We start from the raw sequence: 21220 nt of genomic DNA on the forward strand, positions 1-21220 counted from the left end.
CCAGAACAGGAAATGCTTGGCTGAGAGGTGGTGGGGTCTAAACTTTCATCACAGTTGACTTTGGCAGGAAGGTGACATGTTTTCTTTTTTAGACTCGACCTTTTTCGTTCCAAGTCTGAAAAGTCTAAAACCTCAGACTTCTTCCCATTTTATTTGCTGTTACTACACAGCAGATTCGCTCCCTTACTCTCCAAACCCAGACCTGAGAATATGCATTTTAGTCAACTCCGTGGCTCGTTCGGGGGAAGTAGTCCAGGACTGCACTCCGAGAAGGACTGTGAAGGGGTGGACCATGTAGGGTATTGGGCATGTTCCAATCCGATTGTGAATTGGGACTTTCCATAGTTAAAGATTCCCTTGATGTTGCAAACAGACTGTGGGCTTCAGAAATGTTATTCACCACAGTTTTTTCTACTAATGAATCACTGAGGGAGGGAAAAAAAAAAAAAGGGAATTCTGCCTTCTATCATTTCAACTTTGCTCTCTGGGAAACTTCAGCCTCTACCCCCTTCTTACATCCCATCCACATGAAAAGACATTCATCACTCATTAAATCAGCAGTTAGGGAAAGATAATCATATAATATGATCCCCACCCTTTCGTGAAACAAGAAGACGCATAAGTATTGTGAAAAAGCATGGGCTTTGGAGTTAGGCCACTCCTGGTTCTGTTTCTTCATAGCTATTATTCCTTGGCAGGTCTCTGAACTTCTTTAGGTCTTGCTCTCTTCCTCTGTACAATGGGAATAATCATAGGGTTGCTGTGAGACTTAAATGAAGCAATGCATAGAAAGGACCTGGCACAGTGCTTAGCATAGCAAGGCCTTAAAAATATTAGTTCCCCTTGCCTTGTCCTTTCCTTTCACAGTTTATTTTGAACTGCATCAGCCCCGTTTGTGTTTCTCACTCTACACCAAATATGCAAATACTTTAAAAAATATTTTTTTATTGATTTCAGAGAGGAGGGAGAGTGAGAGAGAGATAGAAACATCAAATGATGAGAATCATTGATCAGCTGCCTCCTGTATGCCCCCTACTGGGGAATGAACTTGCAACCTGGACATGTGCTCTAACCAGGAATCAAACCATTACTTCTTGGTTTGATGCTCAACCATTGAGCAGCATTGGCTGGGCTATGCAAATACTTTATTGCTAACACCGACTGCTCCCTTTCAGTGTGGGCCTCTCTTTTAGCTTCTGTAAGAATTTGCACAGAGCGGAAAAGAGCTCCCAAAGTTTTCTGGAAACCATACACACTGACACCTTTACTTAATTTCATTGGTCATTTCACTCTGGGTTCTGTGTGCAAGACCGTTTTATCCATTGGGCATTGTGGGCAGAACGCCCAGGGGCCTACAAGAATGTTTGAGGGCTGAATGAAAAATTTGGCTCCAAAATATGAAAGGTGAAAACTGCAAAATAGAAATTAATAAGTACTTAGACAAATGTAAATGTTTATTAATTTCCATTTTGCAGACAGATGTGTAGGAAACAATATCGAGTCAATCTCATTGTTACATTTAGGGCTCATAACTAATTGATTATATTTAAAAACAAATTGTAGGTTTGATTTTTCTCACTTTGCAAAGATTTCTAAATATGCCTTGTGATTTCCAAGAACTCAGAGGCAATTCTAAATTAAATGAGTTATTCATAGTCCAATAATTTGAAAAGCTGAGTTTTTAAAAGCAAGAATTCTACTTAATATGGGAGTGCGGTTTGGAGTGGAGCCCCCAAACATACGAAGCCCAAGGTCTACGAAGGTCTAACATAGCTTCATTTCTCTCCTTCAAAGATCAGTAAAACTGCCCTCGAGTTCATCCCTTTCATGCTTGATCTTCACAGGGAATTACACGCGTTTCTCTGATTATGTTTGGACATGTTGCTTTTATTCTAACTGGTAGCATTAGCTTTGCTTTGAGTCCTTCTGAAGATGAGTATGGGCTAAATTATAAACTCATTGAGGCAGGCAGGGGCCATGGCTGCCTCTTTACTGCTATAGGCCAAGCTCCCAGCAAAATATCAGCACACAGATAACACCCAATGAGCAAGGCCAAAGCAAGAAATGAAGCATTTAATTTGAATTGACCTTTAGATAAACTGAAAAGTGGTTCTGATGTTATCACCCATTCACCATGACACACTGTTCAAATCCCATGGTTCAGCTCATTACATTCTGTTATGACGTATGTCAGATTATACATGGTAGTTTTCCCCCAGAAGGGTCTTGGAGAATGTCACCATCTGTTTTCTGTAATAATAACTATCTATACACAACAAATGAGCATCCAAAGCATGATTGATGTACAGTTCAGCTTGTCTGAGGACCTCACTTTTATGCATTTTGCCCAGTTTAGACAATAATATTAGTTAACTCTTCTATAGTAACCTAAAAAGGAAAAGGACATTTTTCTACTGAGGGGCAGAGCTTCCTTTGGGTATGCTGTTATTTCCCTAGAATGCCTTTTCTCTATTCTATCTGTAAACTCCTTCATACTTTAAAACCCATTTTAATGTTCATCTCCTCTGTGAAGCTTTCTCTCTGTACCCCAGCAGTGTCTACCTCCTCTCTGGCCCCAAAATATGTTATACATTTCTCTTAATCTCAAGCTCATGGGCTCATTAAAACTGTAGTAGTCTGCCATTATCATGTGTATAATGGGCTAGACTGGGACAAGTACTGCTTCAGGGGTGGCACTCAGAAAACTCAAGTGATATTAAAATTTATCTAGACCCCATTACATTTCTGACCTTCCAAAATGGGACACAGCCATATGTTGGCAGGAAATGATTCAAAGATTTTAGGCAGGTCTTCGCAGCCCATTCCTGAAAGGTAATATAAGAACCAGAAATAGATTAACTACAATGTTTGTACCTTCTTAGACACTGAGTCATCATAAATTACACACACAGAGACACACACGTACACACACGTACACACCCATAGCCATTGATTGGTTAAAAACAGAGACCTTCCCTTATTGGGATTGGAAGCATTGTGAAATCTGGTTGCCCAGAGCAACACTCAGTTACTAGCCAACTAACTGCTATATATTAGCTGTATGATTTGTCCACCAACAAGTAAAAATAGATTTAGAGGAAATGAAAGCTCCCAGAGAAAATAAACTCTGACTTCACCTCACTTTCTTTTGTTCCTTCCTACACACACACACATACACACACACACACACACACACACACACACACATCACACACCCACACACACTCACACACACACACATACACACCCTGAAAAATAGCAGGGTTTGACAGAACAGAAGGTACCTCTAGTTTCTTCACTTATAAATTCAGTCAAGTATGACCATGTTCCAGTGTTCCAGAATCGTACATTTCTGTATAAAAATCATCCTAGTTTAAATGAATTTATTTCTTCAACACGTGGCTTTTGGGGCTATGCAGAGAAGTGAACTTTCATCTAATATCTCTACCCTCAAGAATCAAGATAAATTTTAAATCATACACAAAATTTGAAGTCCTTGAGCAATTCAAGGGCAGGACTTGATGAGCTCACTTTGAAAATGAGAAGTATCTCTTCCCAGTAGAGTCACCCACGCCAGTAGAATGAGCAAACTGTAATATCTCCTAAAAATGAACAAAGGTCCTTTTTGTTTGATCAACGCCAAGGCCTTCAAACTCAGTTGCAATTTGTTATAAAGCTCAGAGATAATGCATATTTCTAAGAGTGCATTAGTAACTTCTTATAAACCCACACCAAAGCAGACAGAGGTAATCTTCCTTCCTTTGTCAATGATTTCATGCTAAGTGACTGTGCTTATCAGAGTGAATAGGTCAGATATTGTGTGTAGTATGATGTCAGGCTAAGTGGTTAAACTCTATTTGTGAGGGAGAAGAAAAGAATACATTTATTTATTTGATTGGATGGTGAAATGCAAACTTAGTACTGGTTGCACTCATCTTTGAAAGCGGACTTGTTTGAGTACATTGTGCAAAATGCAGAGAGGGATACCATCAGAAACACACTGGGTTCTAAATAGCTGTGCCACGAACCCGGTTGTTAAGGTTCACTTCTAGAGGGATGTGTCTTTCTTAAAAGTTATAACCCCAGTAATATTTGAAGAGTACAAAGGAGTCCTCTCTTTCAAGGGACCCCAGAGTCAATCAGTTTTTGAAGCAAAGGCTCCTTTAGCAATTTAACATCTGATTTATTTGGATAATTTTTATAATACTTGTTTCATACAGCCTGGTGCTTAAACCAGTTATTTATCAGAATAATTACTTGTCTTCAAACTTACCACCAATCAACTGTGCAGCATTTAGAATGTTATTAAGTTACTCATTTTTTCAAGATAGTTTTGGATCTAAAGTGGGCATGACTCAGTGGTGCCTTTGAGTTTTGGCTCCATGTTAGGGACATTATATCCATAATCTCATCTAATCCTCTCAATAGCCTCATAAGGTGTTCCTTACAACCTTCACTTTACAGGCGGGGAGCTGATGTCTGAGGAGTAAGTTAACTTGCTAAAGGACATAATTCTAGTAAGCGGCAGGATTGATATTTGAGCCTGCGTCTGTCTGACTCTGAAACTAATGATTTTTACATCCCAGCTAATGGCTGATGTTGCCAAGTCCTAAAATAAGATGGCATATTTAGACACTTCATTAGCAAATCCAGCTCACCAGAATTCTGGGTGCTAACTAGCATCCTGTTGGCCAGGAAGAATTCAAGTCACTCCAGAAGGTTCCCACCTCAGATGCTTAGAGTCACCTCAATGCTAAAGGAATCTGAGTAAGAGATGAAGAAATGCCCACCTCCCCGCTGCAGTGGTCAGTTTCGTGGCAGGCTGATCCAGAAGTCCTGAGCAGCCATGAAGCTGATGTAAAGTCTGTGGTACATGGCTGAGACTATTGCTATGTTGGCTTTCTCTGCCGCTGAAAATACAGCCTTTTCAAATAACTTCAGATTGCTTCAAATGGAAACTTCATTTAACAGGCATAGTTAAATCTCCCAGAATGGGCTTGCCAGTAAAAGGGGCACCCCAAAAAATAAGATACCCAGATCTTAAGTTTTTTCTCATATAAGGAAGTAACTTTCTTTGAGAGTGTTTGTGAAATTAGAAGAGTAGTAAATTTTTAACATGTCTTATGAGTGTAGGCAACAGGACATTCTGTGGGCCCAGCTAACCAAGGTTCTCATTCACTCCTCTGTCATTAATGAGCTGAATAACCTCTCTGAACCTTAGCTCCCTCAACTGTGAAATGGGGAATAAGGCTGGATTGTCTTTAATGGTCTTTGCTAAAATTTTATGATCCAAATATCCTTATCTGATTCTTTCACAGAGTTGCTTGAAAAGTTGAATGAAATGACCTGGACTCAAGATTTTTAAACAAAAGACACTCAGGTGTTGATGTAAATTTCAGTTGACCCCAAAGTGTTGGCAAATCCTCCTTACTCTTCCTTTAGGATTCAATCCACCTTCCTAGAAACCACAGTCTCCTTTAGAAGATAGAACCGTGTCAGTAGGGAGCAGGGAGCAGGCAGGAACAGAGAGAGGGAGCGCTGGGGTATGCTAAGCCAGGGAGAAAGAGTTGGCAGACCAGCTTCCATGCCTGGTCTGGGAATTAAGAACTCTTCTCTCTTCTTTGTTACGAAGAGCTAAGAAAGTACTTCATACTGGAACTCGTTATTTTCTGCCCATTTTCCTCTTTAATCCTCTTGGCTTGGCGGAAGCGCTTGGTGGGTCTGATGTTTCTTGAAGCAACAACCCTGGGTCAGCCCCCTTCAGAACTGGCACTAAACTCTGCCACGTGGTCAGTTTGCTCCATCAGCCAGCCTGTCTTTCCTCCCAGTTAAGCCGTGGGGGGTCTCCTATTTAAGGAAGGAACGATACCCATGGGCATTTGGGTCCAGACATTTTCATTCCTTGATTTCTTTCCATAATTATATCCCCTTTAGGGCATCTGTGGGCATCTCTCTAAAATCCACTTCAAAAATCTAGATTTAGTGTTTAGTGTCCTGTTGGATTTATTTGGACATCAAAAGAACCAAAATGCTTGTGCCTTTTCTAGTTTTCATTCAAAGAACATTCTGGTTCATGGGATATTTAAACAACAGCTTTGCTATATCCAACTGTCACGGGCTGTATTAGGCTTTGTCCAGAGCAAGACCTAACTACTTAGGAACCCAGACGTCATTTCCCATCATGTTCTTTCACATTAAAGAGCTTCTAACTGCTCTTTGGCGCTTGGTCACTCCATAACTAAATATTGCTTTAGCACTCACTACACAAAGAGCTTCCTGAGAGCAGCAGGGGAGGCGTGCTAGGGCCTTAACAATCAGGGCACTGTTTCCATTGAGTGGTTCGCCGCCCAAATGCTGTGTCAAATGAAAGTGACCCAAGAGCCCCGTTCCACTTTTGAGCTTTCAGTTGTTACTTTTTCCTCATTTGAAAAAGAGACGGACCGTAATTTAGATGTGTCTAGCAAAAGGCATAGTTCTAGCATAAAATCAAACGTCAACATGTCTTTAAAGGAAAGTAAATTGCTTCTCCAAAGCAGAGAGAAAAATCTTGATGAGTACAAGGTAAGCAACAGGAAGGGTTAACCATGGCCATGGCCCGTGAAGGTGGCCAGACCCAGTTTTCATTCTATTGTTGCTATGCAAGTAAATAAATGAGCTCACTGCTACACCCAGGCCGGGCAGAGAGAATTTACAAAGAATTAATAAACCCAGTGTAGGAAACATGTGGCTTTTTCTCTGGTCATAGAAAAAGCAACTAGTAATCTTGGATTTTAAACAGACAAACTTCTATAACTTTGCAGTTTCTGAATATTGGATCCAAGTTCTAATGGGCGGGCAGTGATAATAGGGATGTTTCTTTTCCTGTGATTTTCTTTAAAGGGAAAGGGTCACATCATTTCTGGGCTTGAAGACAAAGAGGTGATTATATTGTGGTGGTTCTGTTAATGCTTTTTAAGGGCATTTCAGAGAAATGAGTCCTTTCCAACAGGCAGTTTTAGAAGTCTAAATACTCTTATTAACGCATGAAACTCAGAGATAAAAATAAATAAATAAAGTATAAAATTCTAAGTAAAACAGGGAATGTGGGGGGATTAGAGATAGACAGGAAGCAATCTAATTTTACTTTCCACATATGCCAAGAAAAATGCAAATAGATGTCTGCTAACCAGTGAAGCCCACTTTTGAATTCTGACAATTTTAAGTACTGTTAATGGTGAGGTTATAAATATGTACTGTAATCAGTATGGCACAGTGGCACTTTTTAACTTGTCATCAATTATTCATTATATTTCCTGAGCACCACCTGGGTTGCCTAGCTCTTGAGTAGGCCTGGGGGCCAAACACCAGGAGCTGGTCACACATATTCATGCTCCGCTAGATTCATGGGAACGCTTCCTTGGTCAATTATCAAGGCTTGATCTCTCTCTCTCTCTCTCTCTCTCTCTCTCTCTCTCTATATATATATATATATATATATATATATATATATATATATTCTGTCTTTATTCTTCCTTGGGGTTGCTGGTAGCATGGTAGGAGGGAAGAAGTCAAAACGGGAACAAATATTGGAGGAGAGAGATGAGAAGTTGTGATAAGTAGGTTGGTGGTATGGCCGGCATCAGGAAAACGCACAGCAGACATGGCGGCACCAGAAACCCTAAGAATGAGCTTTTGCAGCATTTTGGGGGGCAAGGAGGATCTGACTTCATGAATAGCACACCTGCTCCCTCCCCACTTCCCTCAGCGCTCCACTGAATTGTCAGCATGCAGTTGAGAAGCTGAAGATCTCCTAAGCTCAGGGCCTCTGCTGCTGAGACGCCCCAATCCCAGGCCCCACCAGCTCTTCCTTAAGGAGGCAGGGTGCTGCCCAAGGAAAGAAGCCCCTAAGCAGACTTGCTGAGGCCTTGGTACAAGTGATCCCATGTGAGCACAGGTGATCTCATGGAAGTACCTTGCTTTTAGATATTCAGGTAGGTGTGTGCCCTACTTCTTGGTGAGATTCTCTTGACAAAGCCAGCTTGTGATCTTCCACTGAATAGGCCTTACCTGAAGAGAAATTCAATAAAGTGCCCTGGGGTTTGGACCTTGCCATCTTTCTCTTGGATAAACGTCTTTATCTCTAAGCCTTATAAAGCATGTTTTCTCCTGGGGTTTTCCACTGGAGTGTCTTAGGCTGTTATGGTGATAAATGTGACAATGGCAACACTGATATGACCAAGTAAAACAGTAACCCAAGTAAAGCTACTGATGGTTATCAAGGGCCAAAGTCTCTTGTCATTTACTGCTTTGATTTAAAATTCCCATTGTCTTGAAGACCTCACTAGGAACACTTCATGCATTTGTGAGGATTAATTTCTTTCTATCTGACTTAAATTTAAGAACAATTAAATTTTTTTCTCCCATGGTTTAATCATGAAACATTTTGAAGCAAATGGCCTTCAAATCTATCACTAAGGCACAAACAACATCCTCATCATATTAGGAAGAAAGCAAGAATAGGCTGTTGTTTGTCTTGTTTCTCAGTCTTGTCTCCTGCATTCCTGGCTATCTTTGACTGTGTGTTGGACATTGTATTTTTTAGATATTTACAGAAATCATTTAAAGAAATCTTATAAAGATATTCTCTACTTTGAGAATGGATTTTATTTCCTTTTTTCAGCCTCATGGGCATACAAAATTCAAATTTCAGACATTGAGATATTCTTGCCAACCCTCATGATTAAAACCTAGTCTCAGCCTATGCAAGGGCGAGTTCAGTTAATCTTTACCTTGGCATGCAGCCCTTAAGGTCCCAACCCAAAGTGGGGCATGGTTATCAGGGTCTCTACCGTGGTAAGCCACTACCTAACATTCATATCCCCCATCACCCAGCTATAAAAAACACAAGGTAGCATCGGCGACAACAGTTTCAGATCAGCAAATGTCCTCAAGGAAAATGCAACCTCAAAATTTGGGCTTACCTCTATGAATTCCTTCTCTACTTCCAAATTTGGACCCGGTAATTCTTTACTATCTTTTAACTCTTTGATGCTATTAGGAAGATTTTTAATATCTTTTTCTCATTTTCTTAAGCTGTCTCCAGTAGACTGTTTGACCTAAATTACCTAGTTCACAATTTTAAGTCCATAGGTAAAATAGGTCAACCTAGATAACAATTATATTAAAAAGAGCTAAGGCTTAAGGGTTTACTCTATGCTGAGTACTTTATGGACTTGATCTCATTTAATGCTCATAATATTCTATAAGTATTTTATTATCATTTTACTAATGAGGAAACAGCTTAGAAAGAACAGATACCTTGGTCATGTTCTCATAGCTAGTAAGTGGTAGAAACAGGGTTTAGATCCAGCTGTGTCTGAGTCCAGCTGATGTTCTCAATCACTCCCCTCATCAGACCTCATCCTTTTGATGAGCTAAAGGCCCAGTGTGGCCATGGCCCCTGCTACACAGCTTCCCATGACACAGGCCTGTCGCATATTCTCACAACCAGAGAAAGCTTGACTCCTGTTCCTTTCTATTGCATTTTCCTTCTGATGTTAAGGTAAAAAGCAGAGTTTGTTTTTATTTCTTTTTTGCACAGCTCCCCCATATGTTTCTGGCTTGTGGCTGAAAGGAACACAGGTGTTTGTGTCACATGCAGGCTCTAGATTTGGGAAAAAGAAACCATCTAGTGGCCCAAGTTGGCCTCTAATAGTGGTTTGCACCAAATGCAGTGCAGGTGATCATTTTCCCATGGGTTCTGATTTCTCAGCTTTATCTAACAGTCACTCTACTCCATCACTTGCCCGAAGCTACCAGGCATGGCTGATAAGACACAGTTCTACCCCTTTGTCCCTTGGATCCCACTCAACCTAAAGCTTAACTTATCTGGAAACCAGTCTTATCCTATACAGGCAGACCTTGTTTAGTATAATCTCTAGATTCATATCATCTTGCTAAGAAAAGCCTTGAGTTTTTCCTTAGTTTGTTAATACATTCAGTCAGTACATTATTTAAGATCTGCTATATTCAAGACACAGTGCAGGGCCCTGCTGTTTATATACAAATGAAGAAGAGGCCCTGGCTGGTTAGAGCGTCGTCCTGATATATCAAGGTTGTGGCTCAATCCCTAGTCAGGGCACATATAAGAATCAGCCAATGAATACATAACTAAGTGGAACAACAAATCAATGTTTCTCTCTCTCCCATTTTCCTCTCTCTCTCTCTCTCTCTCTCTCTCTCTCTCTCTCTCTAAAAAATGAATAAATTAAATAAGAATGGCCTGGCTGGTGTTGCTCAGTGGTTGCTTGGGCACAGTGCCCTGCACCTGGGTGTTGCTGGTTCTGTTCTCAGTCAGTACACATGCCCGAGTTGCGGGCTTGATCCTTGGTAGGGCCCATGTAAGAGGTAGCCAGTCTATGTTCCACTCTCACCTAGATGTTTCTCTCTCCCTCTCCCTTCCACTCTCTCTAAAAATCAATTTTAAAAAAACATTTTTTTTAAAAAAATGAAGAAGAATGACCTCTGTCTCCACAATGCTGAGATGAGGCACTGAAACAGTCCAACCACAAGTGATAAGTACCATCAGATATGGATGGATGACACCCTCCGGGAGGGCCAGAGGGAGGTACTTAGTGTATCTGTCTGGGAAAGGCTTCATGGGAGAGACACACCCTACCTGGCCTTGAAAATTGCATGAAATTTGAATCCGAGAATAGGAAGAAGAGCATCTTGGACAAAAACACAGCATGAGTAAAGGCACAGAGGTGTGAAGGCAGGATGTGTATTAAAAGCAGTGAAGAGCTGTCCACCCTGCCCTCAGTGGTTCTCAAGGCACTGAAGGAGAAGGGCAGAAACACACCAATGAAGGCAAAGACTGGCAGCCAGGGGGACAGAGGTATGCTTAGTTTGGCCAAGGTGCTGTTTAAAATACTTGAGCCAATTTCTAAAATCAGATTTCACCTAAAAATCCAGATTTCTGGTTTCTTCTGGAACTTGAAAGATCTGGGAACACAAGCGGTATTTTTTCAGGATGGCAGTTGACTGGAACTGAAGAATAGCTGCCTCTTTGCAGTAGGTGTCACGTCTGTCTCCCCTACACAGAACCTCAGCTTGCTTCTCCCTTCACCCTGTCTGCTCAGCCCCGCAGGTGTCTAAGCAGCAGGCCAGGTGCAAGCTCAGCTGAACCAAATGTGGAGACATGAATGACAAGACCCCAAGGGCCTCTATTCCAGCTCACTGATTCCCAAATGGGTTAGTTTTCAGGGTTCCCTAGATCTGGCTGCTACCCCAAAGATAGACTCCTCTTTAAATTTTCAGCATGCACAGCTCTCAAAATTAGGAGATGTGGAAGTATTTAAAGCATCTCTAAAAACAACAGCTCATGCTGCCCAGGATCTGAGGCCCAAAATTGTATAAATCAAACACGTCAAAGTGTGGGGCCTGCCTGTTTGCTTGTTTTCAGGCAAGCCAATTAGTGAGAAAGCTGACGCAACCCCGTCTCTGCATTGTTAGTCCTGCCCTGCCAGGGAGGTTGGAGATTTATTAAACGGACACTCCCTGTTCTGAATGTCTATGGTCAGCCCTTCTTCTCTGCCTCATAGCTCTCCTCAGTGTCCACCCTCAGGCTCCCTCGTTAGCTGACAGGAATGGTACTGACATCTGAGGGAGGTCAGATTCCTCATCGGGACAGGAAACCCACCCTTGGGAAATGCCAGTCCTCTTCCAGGGTGATCAGGAAAGCAGTTGCAGCAGCGTCGGTCAGAGAGCCCAGGAATCCCACAACTTAGCCCCTTGGTGGCACCACTAATGAACCAGGAGGTCAGTTTGGTCATTTCTAAGTCTAAGCTCTTGTAACTATAAATAAATACATAGAAGGAAAGGAATGCAGAAAAGAAAAACGAACGGGGCCGGGGAATGGGTAAGGGAATGAAAACATAACTGGATTTCATTGAAAAAATTAGCTTAAAATGCCCTTTGTGTGGCAGTTCCACCAGTACCTTGCTGGCAACGGCTCAGGAGAATTCTTCCAAAACCTGCGTCCCTTTTGCTAGACCTTGGTGTTCCCCGTAGGCTGGGGTTCAGTAACTCGGGGACAGTAGAAAGGTTTTTGTGTACTCCGTCAAGCAGGAAGCAAAGGCCTGATGGACCACAAAACTGGATACTTCGTAAGGTACAGAACAGTCAGCACTTTCCCCGGAGGAGAGAACACACAATTAATTGGCAGGAAAGCAACCCAAGCGATGGGCAGGGGAGGAGAGCGTCCAAAAGTCCGTTTCCAGCTCCACGTTCTTTCAGGCGTCGGAGTGCATGGCTGTGCTCCCTGGATGCGTCTGACCAGATGCAAACGCTGGTCCCATGTAAAAGCCATTTGTGGACCAATGTGAATTAGACGGTAACGTCGGGAATGCTGGAAACGGGGAGGTTGTATTTTGTTGGCTTTATCCCCCTGTGGTTTGCACCATCTGTTTCTTTTAATGCATAAACAAGGAAAATGACTGGTTTGGAATACAAAGTTTTTCAAAAAAAAAAAACAGATGACCACAGGCATCCTCTAAATGAGAAAGAGAGAGCAAGTTGGGGTTCCGTGACATTTGTCAGGAAGTGAGACGTTAAATACTGGGAAGCATTAATGCTTTGCCAGGGAAGCTCCACAAAGGCAAGGAAAAGCCTTGTCCATGCCCCGCCTTCCTGGGGTCATGCCCTGTGTTTACACTTCACCAAGGGTTATTTTCAGATCCCAACACCGCCCACCCCGCCTCCCTTCTTAAACTAAAGATGAAGCAGCTCAGCAGAACCAGCCTTGGTTTTCTATTAGCAGTATTGCTAACTTGGCAACCTTGGATAGAATCTACTATTAGAAACTTTTAGAATGAACAAAGGCTGCGTTGTGAGCGTGTGCTACTATAAAGCCAAAATAGAGAGCTATAAATAGAGGAGCTGATGAGAAAGACAAAGAGAAGATACTTGATTTCTCTCCTCGACAATAGTGACATATATATATATATATATATATGAGGGCATTAGGAACAGTGTGTTTTTTCTTGAGCAAAGGGCATCCTGCTTTAAAAGGAAGGTTTGCTCTGCGCAACGCAGTGGCTACTTGATAGAATGGTTCTGTATGCTCTGTGCCAGCAAACCTTAAAGCAACAGATCCTTCTTTTAAACTGAAGGCAGTGGAGAGATTTGATGGAATGGTGACAGCATTCTAATCTCTCTTACCTTCGTTGCAAGAAGCAATCAGCCTCAAGCATCAGGGATTTAAAACCAAACCGAACTGGGGCGTTTTAGAGCCGCTGGGGAGAAGAGTGCATTTGGTGCATTTGGCTGAGTTCCACCCTTTCCAGCACAAGACAGACATGAGCATTTTTCACCTCGTTTGTAGGCAGCCTGACGCCAGAGTTTTCATATTAGAGAAAGGATAAAAGATGACGATCTCTTAGGGAACAATCAACTCCTCCTAATTTGCAAGATCTGTTCTCAAAAATTCCACGGGCAATACCGGAGGTGGGCGCCGTTAGTCATTCAGGGGCAGGGGTTAGGCAGAAATAAGACCCTGGCAATTTAGAAGCCTTTGGAGGATTAAATACATTTCAAAGTGAGTTTAAGTTCAAATAGTTTCTCTATCCGTGCTTAGGACACAGTGAAGTATGTAGATATGAAAACACAAGCCTGTTGGGTGCAATTGGTGTGATTGACATTGGCTCCAGGTGCCGGGTTTGTGATGCGTGGATTTGACTTCTGCCGGCCCTTGGACGTGGACACTGTCTGTGGTGTTTGCTTCCCTGGTGGAAATGGGGAAATTAGATTAGAGACCCGTGCTCTGTTCCTAGGACTCCCTGACTCAGTGTTTAATTTGTTTCCCACATTAGATTGAAAGCTACTGGAGGCTTCCAAAGGCAGCACTGTGTGAGCATGGGTTTCATGAAAGTGCTCTAGTGGCCTGTGGAATTTTAGTCATAATCATAACAATGGCAGATGAAGAGGCGTCCTGGGGAAGGCATGAGAGGAATTTTAAGTGGCTGAACTCAATTTGCATTATTCATTTTACAAATAGTTTCAGAGCCTTAATTTTTTTTTTTTCACCGTGCCCTGTTTTTGAGGCTCCAAAGCAATAACCTAGGCCCTAGATTCTAGGGTATTCGTAACTTAAAAGTGATTCTCCCTTTAAGCACATTTTGGGAATTGAGTCTTTATCTGACCAGCTTTGAGATGATTTTGTTACCATGGGGAAGGGGGATAGAGATATTTCAAAGACTTGTTCTTCATGGGGATTCAAGAGGAATTAAAGTTTACTGGCCTCATGTCCCCTTGTCTCCTTCCTTTTCTCTCTTTTCTGTTTCTTTGGGGCCCGCCTTCCTTCCTTCCTTCCTTCCTTTCCTTCCTTCCTTCCTTCCTTCCTTCCTTCCTTCCTTCCTTCCTTCCTTCCTTCCTTCCTTCCTTCCTTTTATGGGAGCAATGAGGGAAGAGTGTCCGATGAGGAGCCTATGAGATTCACTTAGGACTTGAGCTTGGAATTTTACACTTACACTTCTGTGTCTTCTTGCCCACAGGTGATAACCCCCGTGAGGACAGGCCATGGCTATGTGTACGAGTACCCATCTAGATACCAAAAGGACATCTACGATATCCCTCCTTCCCATTCTACTCAAGGGGTACGTACCAGGCCCATGGTCCCCATGGGATAGGAGCACTGCAGGTGGCGTTCCTTCAGCACTACATGGGAAAGGAAAATTACAAATTATGTACATTTCATATGAAGCTTGATTTGTCTATTCAAGAGCCCTTGTAGCCAACATTATTAAATTATATTTTCTGGATTTGCTTTATCAGGAAATCCTAGGCTTTTATCTGACAAAGCTTTTGTTGCTTATCATTTTATTTCAGGAAGTATATAATATCAACTACAGTTTAAAGTACAGACAGTGTAGATACTCCACTTATGATCATTTTTACATTCAATCTAAGTAAAAAAAAATAAGAAATTAAAAAATGTTTTCACCAACTCCATGTTACATAGAATGCTGTAAAAGAGGAAGGATGTACATAAGCTGGTAAATAAATCCATAGTTCAAAGCTTAACGCATAAAAAATGACAAGTATAAGACATCCGTAAACTCAGGTATTTATTTTCAGGTATATGATATCCCTCCGTCATCGGTGAAAGGTCAGGTGTTTTCCGTTCCAGTGGGAGAGATGAAACCTCAAGGGGTCTATGACATCCCTCCTACTAAAGGGGTAAGTGACTCCTACAGAGCAGCAACAAAGTGTGTGTGTTTATTTACTGGAATGAAGCAGGAAGGACAAACCAAAAGAAAAACTAGTCTCTGTGAGAGAGTGAAGGGATGAGAGGGAAGGAGAAAGTGAAGAAGCAAAGGCAATAATTAAAGATAACCCTATGGATTCCACATTTAGAGTCCCCCCCCCCCCACTAAAAATGGGGTAGTCAATAAGGAGAGTCAATAAGAAAGTAAAATCATTCATTCAGTTTGGCAAGCAACTAATATATCTCATATGTATATAAGGTGTCACAGCGCACTCTGTCCATGTATATATGTTAATGAAATTGATTCACTCTGCCACCCTCAGGAGGAGGCCTACACGGGAAGTACAGTTATCCTTATTGTACAGATGAGGGACGTGTGTCTCAGAACACCCAAGTGACTCATGAAGTATCACACAGCTGGTAGACCCAGGGAGAGGCCTGAGGTCTTCTGACACCTAGTGCAGTGTGTTCATGCGCACTCTGCCTCTCGGCCTGACCCCTCCAAGGCTGGGACCCAGAGAGAGCAGCTCAGCCAGCGGAGCACACATAACAGGCAGCACTGGGGCCAGGGGAAGGACAAAGGAAGTGGGAGCAGAGTGGGGCCTTGGAAATACATCTCATTAGTGGGTGGGGGTGGAAGAAGAGGAGGCAGTAAACAGGACTGAGAATCCAGGCCTTCTTCTGTTGTTGTTGTTAATCTTCACTCAAGGATATTTTTTCCATTCATTTTTAGAGAGACTGGGAGGGAGGGTTTGCGGGGAGGGAGAGGGGGAGAGAAAGAGGGAGAGAGAGAGAGAGAGCGAGAGAGAGAGAGAGAGAGAGAGAGAGAAACATTGATGTGAGAGAGACACACTGATTGGTTGTCTCCTGCACATGCCCCAACCAGGGCCCAGGATCAAACCTGCAATCCAGGTACTTGCCCTTGACCAGGAATCAAACCTGGACCCTTTGGTGCATGGGCTGACACTCTAACCACTGAGAAACACTGGCCAGGGCCAGGCCTTCATTTTAATGTGCAGTTGTTTCCCCATGTTCACATGAGCCAACTCAACAAATACTAGCTTCGGTTTCTACTTACTTTTCAGGTATATGCCATTCCACCCTCTGCTTGCCGAGATGAAGCAGGGCTCAGGGAAAAAGAGTATGATTTCCCCCCTCCAATGAGACAAGCTGGAAGGCCAGATGTCAGACCTGAGGGCGTATATGACATCCCCCCAACCAGTACCAAACTGGTGGGGAATGATCTTCACATGAAATATAACTGTGATGCTACGGGAGCTGCTGAACTGGTAGGACAAAGGCACCCAAGCATTTCCCTGAAACACCCACCCTCACAGCTGGGACCGTCAGGGGGCACTCAGAATGATGCGTATGATGTCCCTCGAGGGGTACAGTTTCTGGAACCACCAGCAGAAACCAGTGAGAAAGCAAACCCTGAAGAAAGAGATGGTGTTTACGATGTCCCTCTGCACAACCCAGCGGACGCCAAAAGCTCTCAGGATGTGGTAGATGGAATCAACCGATTGTCTTTCTCCAGTACAGGCAGCACCAGGAGTAACATGTCCACGTCTTCCACCACCTCAAAGGAATCTTCACTGTCAGCCTCCCCATCTCAGGACAAAAGGCTCTTACTGGACCCAGACACAGCCATTGAGAGACTCCATCGGCTCCAGCAGACCCTGGAGATGGGCGTCTCCAGCCTAATGGCACTGGTCACGACCACGGACTGGAGGGGCTATGGATACATGGAACGACACATCAATGAGATACGCACTGCAGTGGACAAGGTGGAGTTGTCCTTGAGGGACTACCTGCATTTCGCCAAGGGCGCTGTAGCAAATGCTTCCTGCCTCCCGGAACTCATCCTCTACAACAAAATGAAGCGGGAGCTGCAAAGGGTGGAAGACTCCCACCAGATTCTGAGCCAAACCAGCCATGACTTAAATGAATGCAGCTGGTCCCTGAATATCCTGGTGGTCAACAAGCCCCAAAACAAGTGTGATGATCTGGACCGCTTTGTGATGGTGGCAAAATCGGTGCCTGACGATGCCAAGCAGCTCACCACAACAATCAACACCAATGCAGAAGCCCTCTTTAGACCAGGCCCCGGCAGCTCCCATGTGAAGAATGGGCCTGAGAGCATCATGAACTCCACTGAGTACCCCCATGCTGGATCCCAGATGCAGCTGCTGCATCCTGGAGACCACAAGGCCCAGACCCTCAACAAGGCATTGCCCCCACACCTGAGCAAGGATCAGCCTGTAGCTGACTGTAGCAGCAGTGATGGCTCTGAAAGGAGTTGGATGGATGATTATGACTATGTCCACCTACAGGTAAAGCAACCAGACTCCTAAACCACCTATAGTCACATTCAGGGAGCCCAGAAGGAAGGCCTGTGAAGCTGGCAGGCTGGACTACCAGAGGAGAGAACATGATTAATGTTAATCCAAACGGTTCACTAATTAGAGGCAATGTACATAGGGCAGCACACTGGCCTGATAGTCTAGAGTCCTTGGCTTGAGACCTTCCTCTGACACTAATTGTATGACCATCTTATGTAACCTCCCTGGGTCTTATTGTCCTCATTTGAAGCACAAGATTGTATTTGATCCTACTGATGGAAGAGACTCCCTAGGTAGGAGAGTGGGCCCTTGGAGAATCATACCAGCACCACTTCTATTTGCCTTTTATGATATAGTTCAACGTGATATTTTATTTTTTAAAAGGTGGGGCAGGGAGTTTAACTGTTAAGAAAAAAAAATAATTGAAAGCCTCTGCACTAGAGAATTTCTAAGGTTCCATCATATCTACTGTGTGTGTGTGTGTGTGTGTGTGTGTGTGTGTGTGTGTGTGTGATTACTTACAGAAAACTTAATCTCATCTCAGACTTACCTTGATTTGCCAGTTGATCTAGAACTTAACCTGTATATGGGAAATTAGGCAGTCACAGTCTGCCTCCTACAGGTGGAAATTCCACCAAGTTGACCTGGGGTCTTGATAACTTGCCCTTTCACTTTGGGGAATTAAAACATTCTACCAAGATCCATTATTGAGAATTTAGCTTACTATCTTACTCTGCCATTCTTTTCATTTGACTAAGAGCCAAAGATTATCCTGAGAACTATGGTGTTTAGCTACAATTCCCTTGAGTGCAGGATACTGGGGAAGGAAACACTGAGCCACACCTAGTGCTAAGGAAAGGGCTGGTTGTCCAATTCTGCATATTGAGAAATATTATAGAGTTGTAGATGATTCAAAGAAATTAGAAGTGCAACGTGACCACATTTAAACCTGGGTTAGGAGGTTAATGGGTTCAAGTATAATCTATTAGAAAAGAAACCTAAGAAATAGTACTGGATAAGGAGATTTGAAGGGGATCATGAATAGCTCTCTGAAAATGGTAAAGTGGAACAGAGAAGGCGGCACCCTACATGTAGCCCTAACTTAACACAGTTACTGTGGAGGTCTGGCCGAGAAGCACATCATCCCTGTCTAGGATTCATGGAGTCTAATTGGGCTTGTGGGGAATTACCAAGGCAGTGGAAAATGAAACAGTACCTACGCATTTGTCAATGAAATTGTTAGCATAAGTGAATCATAGTGGTGATGTAATGTTTTCTTTATGTTGAAAAATAATAGGGTAAAGAGGAGTTTGAAAGGCAACAGAAAGAGCTGCTGGAAAAAGAAAATATCATCAAACAGAACAAGATGCAGCTGGAACATCATCAGGTAAGTTCAATCAGGACAAAAACCACTTGGTATTGAAAAGATTTCCTGCTTAATAAGAAAGGTATAACTTCAAAAGATCAGGATTTTGATCCTTCCAGCACACTTTGGTATAAATAAGCCCCAAGGCATATAATAGGGTATAAGAACAAAGAGAAGGTTTATGCTCTTAGTAATCCAGCTGGTATACCTGGATTACATCCAAACAACAATTTTTCCAGGCTAAGCCTGTACATCTATCTTATTAGGATTGTTTGGGTTAAGGCTGTTGATCTCAATGAACAAGACCCACTCAAGCTAGCCCAAGCAAAAAGGTTCTCTAGTCAGGGAAATTCTGGAACAGAAAATGAAGATATATACCCAAGTCCAATGAGAACTGGGACTGTAAATTCTTTCTCCTTCTTGTACTTCCTTTGCTTCTCTTTAAATTTGCTTCCTTCTTCCCTATTTTCTTATAGTTTCCCCTTCTTATCTACTCATTTGGCTCCCCTGTAACTTTACAGAACCCATAAATGGCCACTCACAACCCTTTCTATAGATGGCTTTTCATCTTACCTGATAGTCAACTCCTGCTGTGGTTCATCAAATTCCTAAAAAAGAATCTGATTAGTCTATCTCTGTCTATCAATCTGTCTGTCTGTCTGTCTATCTATTTCCCTACCTACCTATCTCTGCCCTACAACACAAGCCTCTGGGTTGGCTGCTCTTGGTCAAATCAAAGGGTAGGAGGGCAGGATCCAACGTTTTCAAAATATACCCAAGTCCATTTACTCTAAGGACTTTGGGCAAGACAGAGTCATTCGAAAGTAGAGCTTGAGTGGGGCAGATAATTGTGGGTATTGCTAGTGCAAGGGCATAAAAATAAAGAGGAACCAATTGAGGGTTTATAAGCCCTTTTTTAGATTAAATAGAATGGCATGTAGAGATGTGAAATGGCAGTTGCATTCAGGAAACCAGAGTTCTATTCCTTCCTTTCTGACTAACCAGCCGTGTGCCCTTAGACAAGTCATTTAACCCCTCTGAACTTCAGTTACTTCTCTCTAAAATGAGAAATCCCTCAGCCCTCTATCTAACGAGATGATGTATTTATAGACATATTTTCAAAAGCATCAATTCAGTATCCTGAAGCAGCACCCTATCTCTGTTTCTGTTCGCTTTGGCATTAGGCCAAGTAAGACTGCAGGGCTTTAGGTAACTTATTGAAACCATAGTAATTTCTAAGAAGAAAACAGATTCTGTAGAAAAGTAAAGCTCACTTTGCATTTCTTGGGGAAGGAGCTGGGCGAGGTTATCCCTGCTCTACCTCAGGGTGAAAGATTGACTGAGTCCTAAGCTCAGGTTACAGATAGTCCTTACCTGCAAAAGCCAGTCTCTCTTGAGAGTCGGTGGGAGAGCTGGAAGTTATTATTGCAACTTAAGTAATACACCATCTGGGGGTTGTAATAAGAGAAGGAAGAAAGCTAACACTTGTTGAGTCTGACTCTGTGGCTGTCGTTTTCTTTCAACAGCTCTGTGGAACTGTTACGATGCACAATTAGCATTCAGGTTTTCTTAGAGATGTTCTTTTCCATAGTACATATATAGTTATGTGCATTAGTCTTTCCTGTAGCACTGGATAATCTATATATATAAAAGGCTAAGCGACTGGCTGACCAGCCCCCTGGCCTGTAGGTATGATGCACACTGACCACCAGGGGGAAGATGCTCAATGCAGGAGCTGCCAAGTGACAGCAACTTTGCAGAGTGCCCTCTCGCACTCTGGGACCCCTCGGGGATGTCAGGCTGCCAGTTTCGGCCCAATCCCTGCAGACCAGGCCGAGGGACCCCACCTGCCAGAGGGACCCCACTCACTCCGCAGATGCCCTTCGAGCTCCAGCACCGCCCCAGGTGCGGCTGGCCAGGGAGGGACCACAAGAGGTTGGCTCCAGGGTGTGTCTGGTCCATCTCGCCCTGTCCCACCCCACTGACCACCTTCTAATTAATTTCCTTTCAATGTGCACGAATCCATGCATCAGGCCTCTAGTGGCATATATAAATCTGGACAGAAAGAGTAGGAATGGGTCATGGAGTGTCATTTATCTTAGCAGTGGGTCCTGGGTTGTCATATGTACCGAGAAATGGGTCATGGGTTGTCATATGTACCGAGAAATGGGTCATGGGTTGTCATTTGTACCAAGAAATGGGTCAGGGATTGTCATTTGTCTAAGCATCTTGAAGGACAGAGTCAAGGCTTTCCTGTCAGCAATTTCC

General features: G+C 43.0%; 1 protein-coding gene across 2 annotated transcripts in view; it reads left to right on the forward strand.

The window, feature by feature from the left end:
• The window catches only part of NEDD9 (neural precursor cell expressed, developmentally down-regulated 9), a 43560-nt gene that overhangs the window by 19383 nt on the left and 2957 nt on the right, over window positions 1-21220 (forward strand). Inside the window, exons 3-6 of one of the 2 annotated variants that reach the window (XM_008146113.3) lie at window positions 14532-14633; window positions 15115-15216; window positions 16330-17577; window positions 18884-18973. In XM_008146113.3, the coding sequence (XP_008144335.2) occupies window positions 14532-14633; window positions 15115-15216; window positions 16330-17577; window positions 18884-18973 (1542 nt within the window). The remainder of the gene's footprint in view (window positions 1-14531; window positions 14634-15114; window positions 15217-16329; window positions 17578-18883; window positions 18974-21220) is intronic. The other variant, XM_028152428.2, reaches the window with a different exon arrangement.

The sequence above is a fragment of the Eptesicus fuscus genome, chromosome 9 (assembly GCF_027574615.1).
Source record: "Eptesicus fuscus isolate TK198812 chromosome 9, DD_ASM_mEF_20220401, whole genome shotgun sequence".
Taxonomy (NCBI): domain Eukaryota; kingdom Metazoa; phylum Chordata; class Mammalia; order Chiroptera; family Vespertilionidae; genus Eptesicus; species Eptesicus fuscus.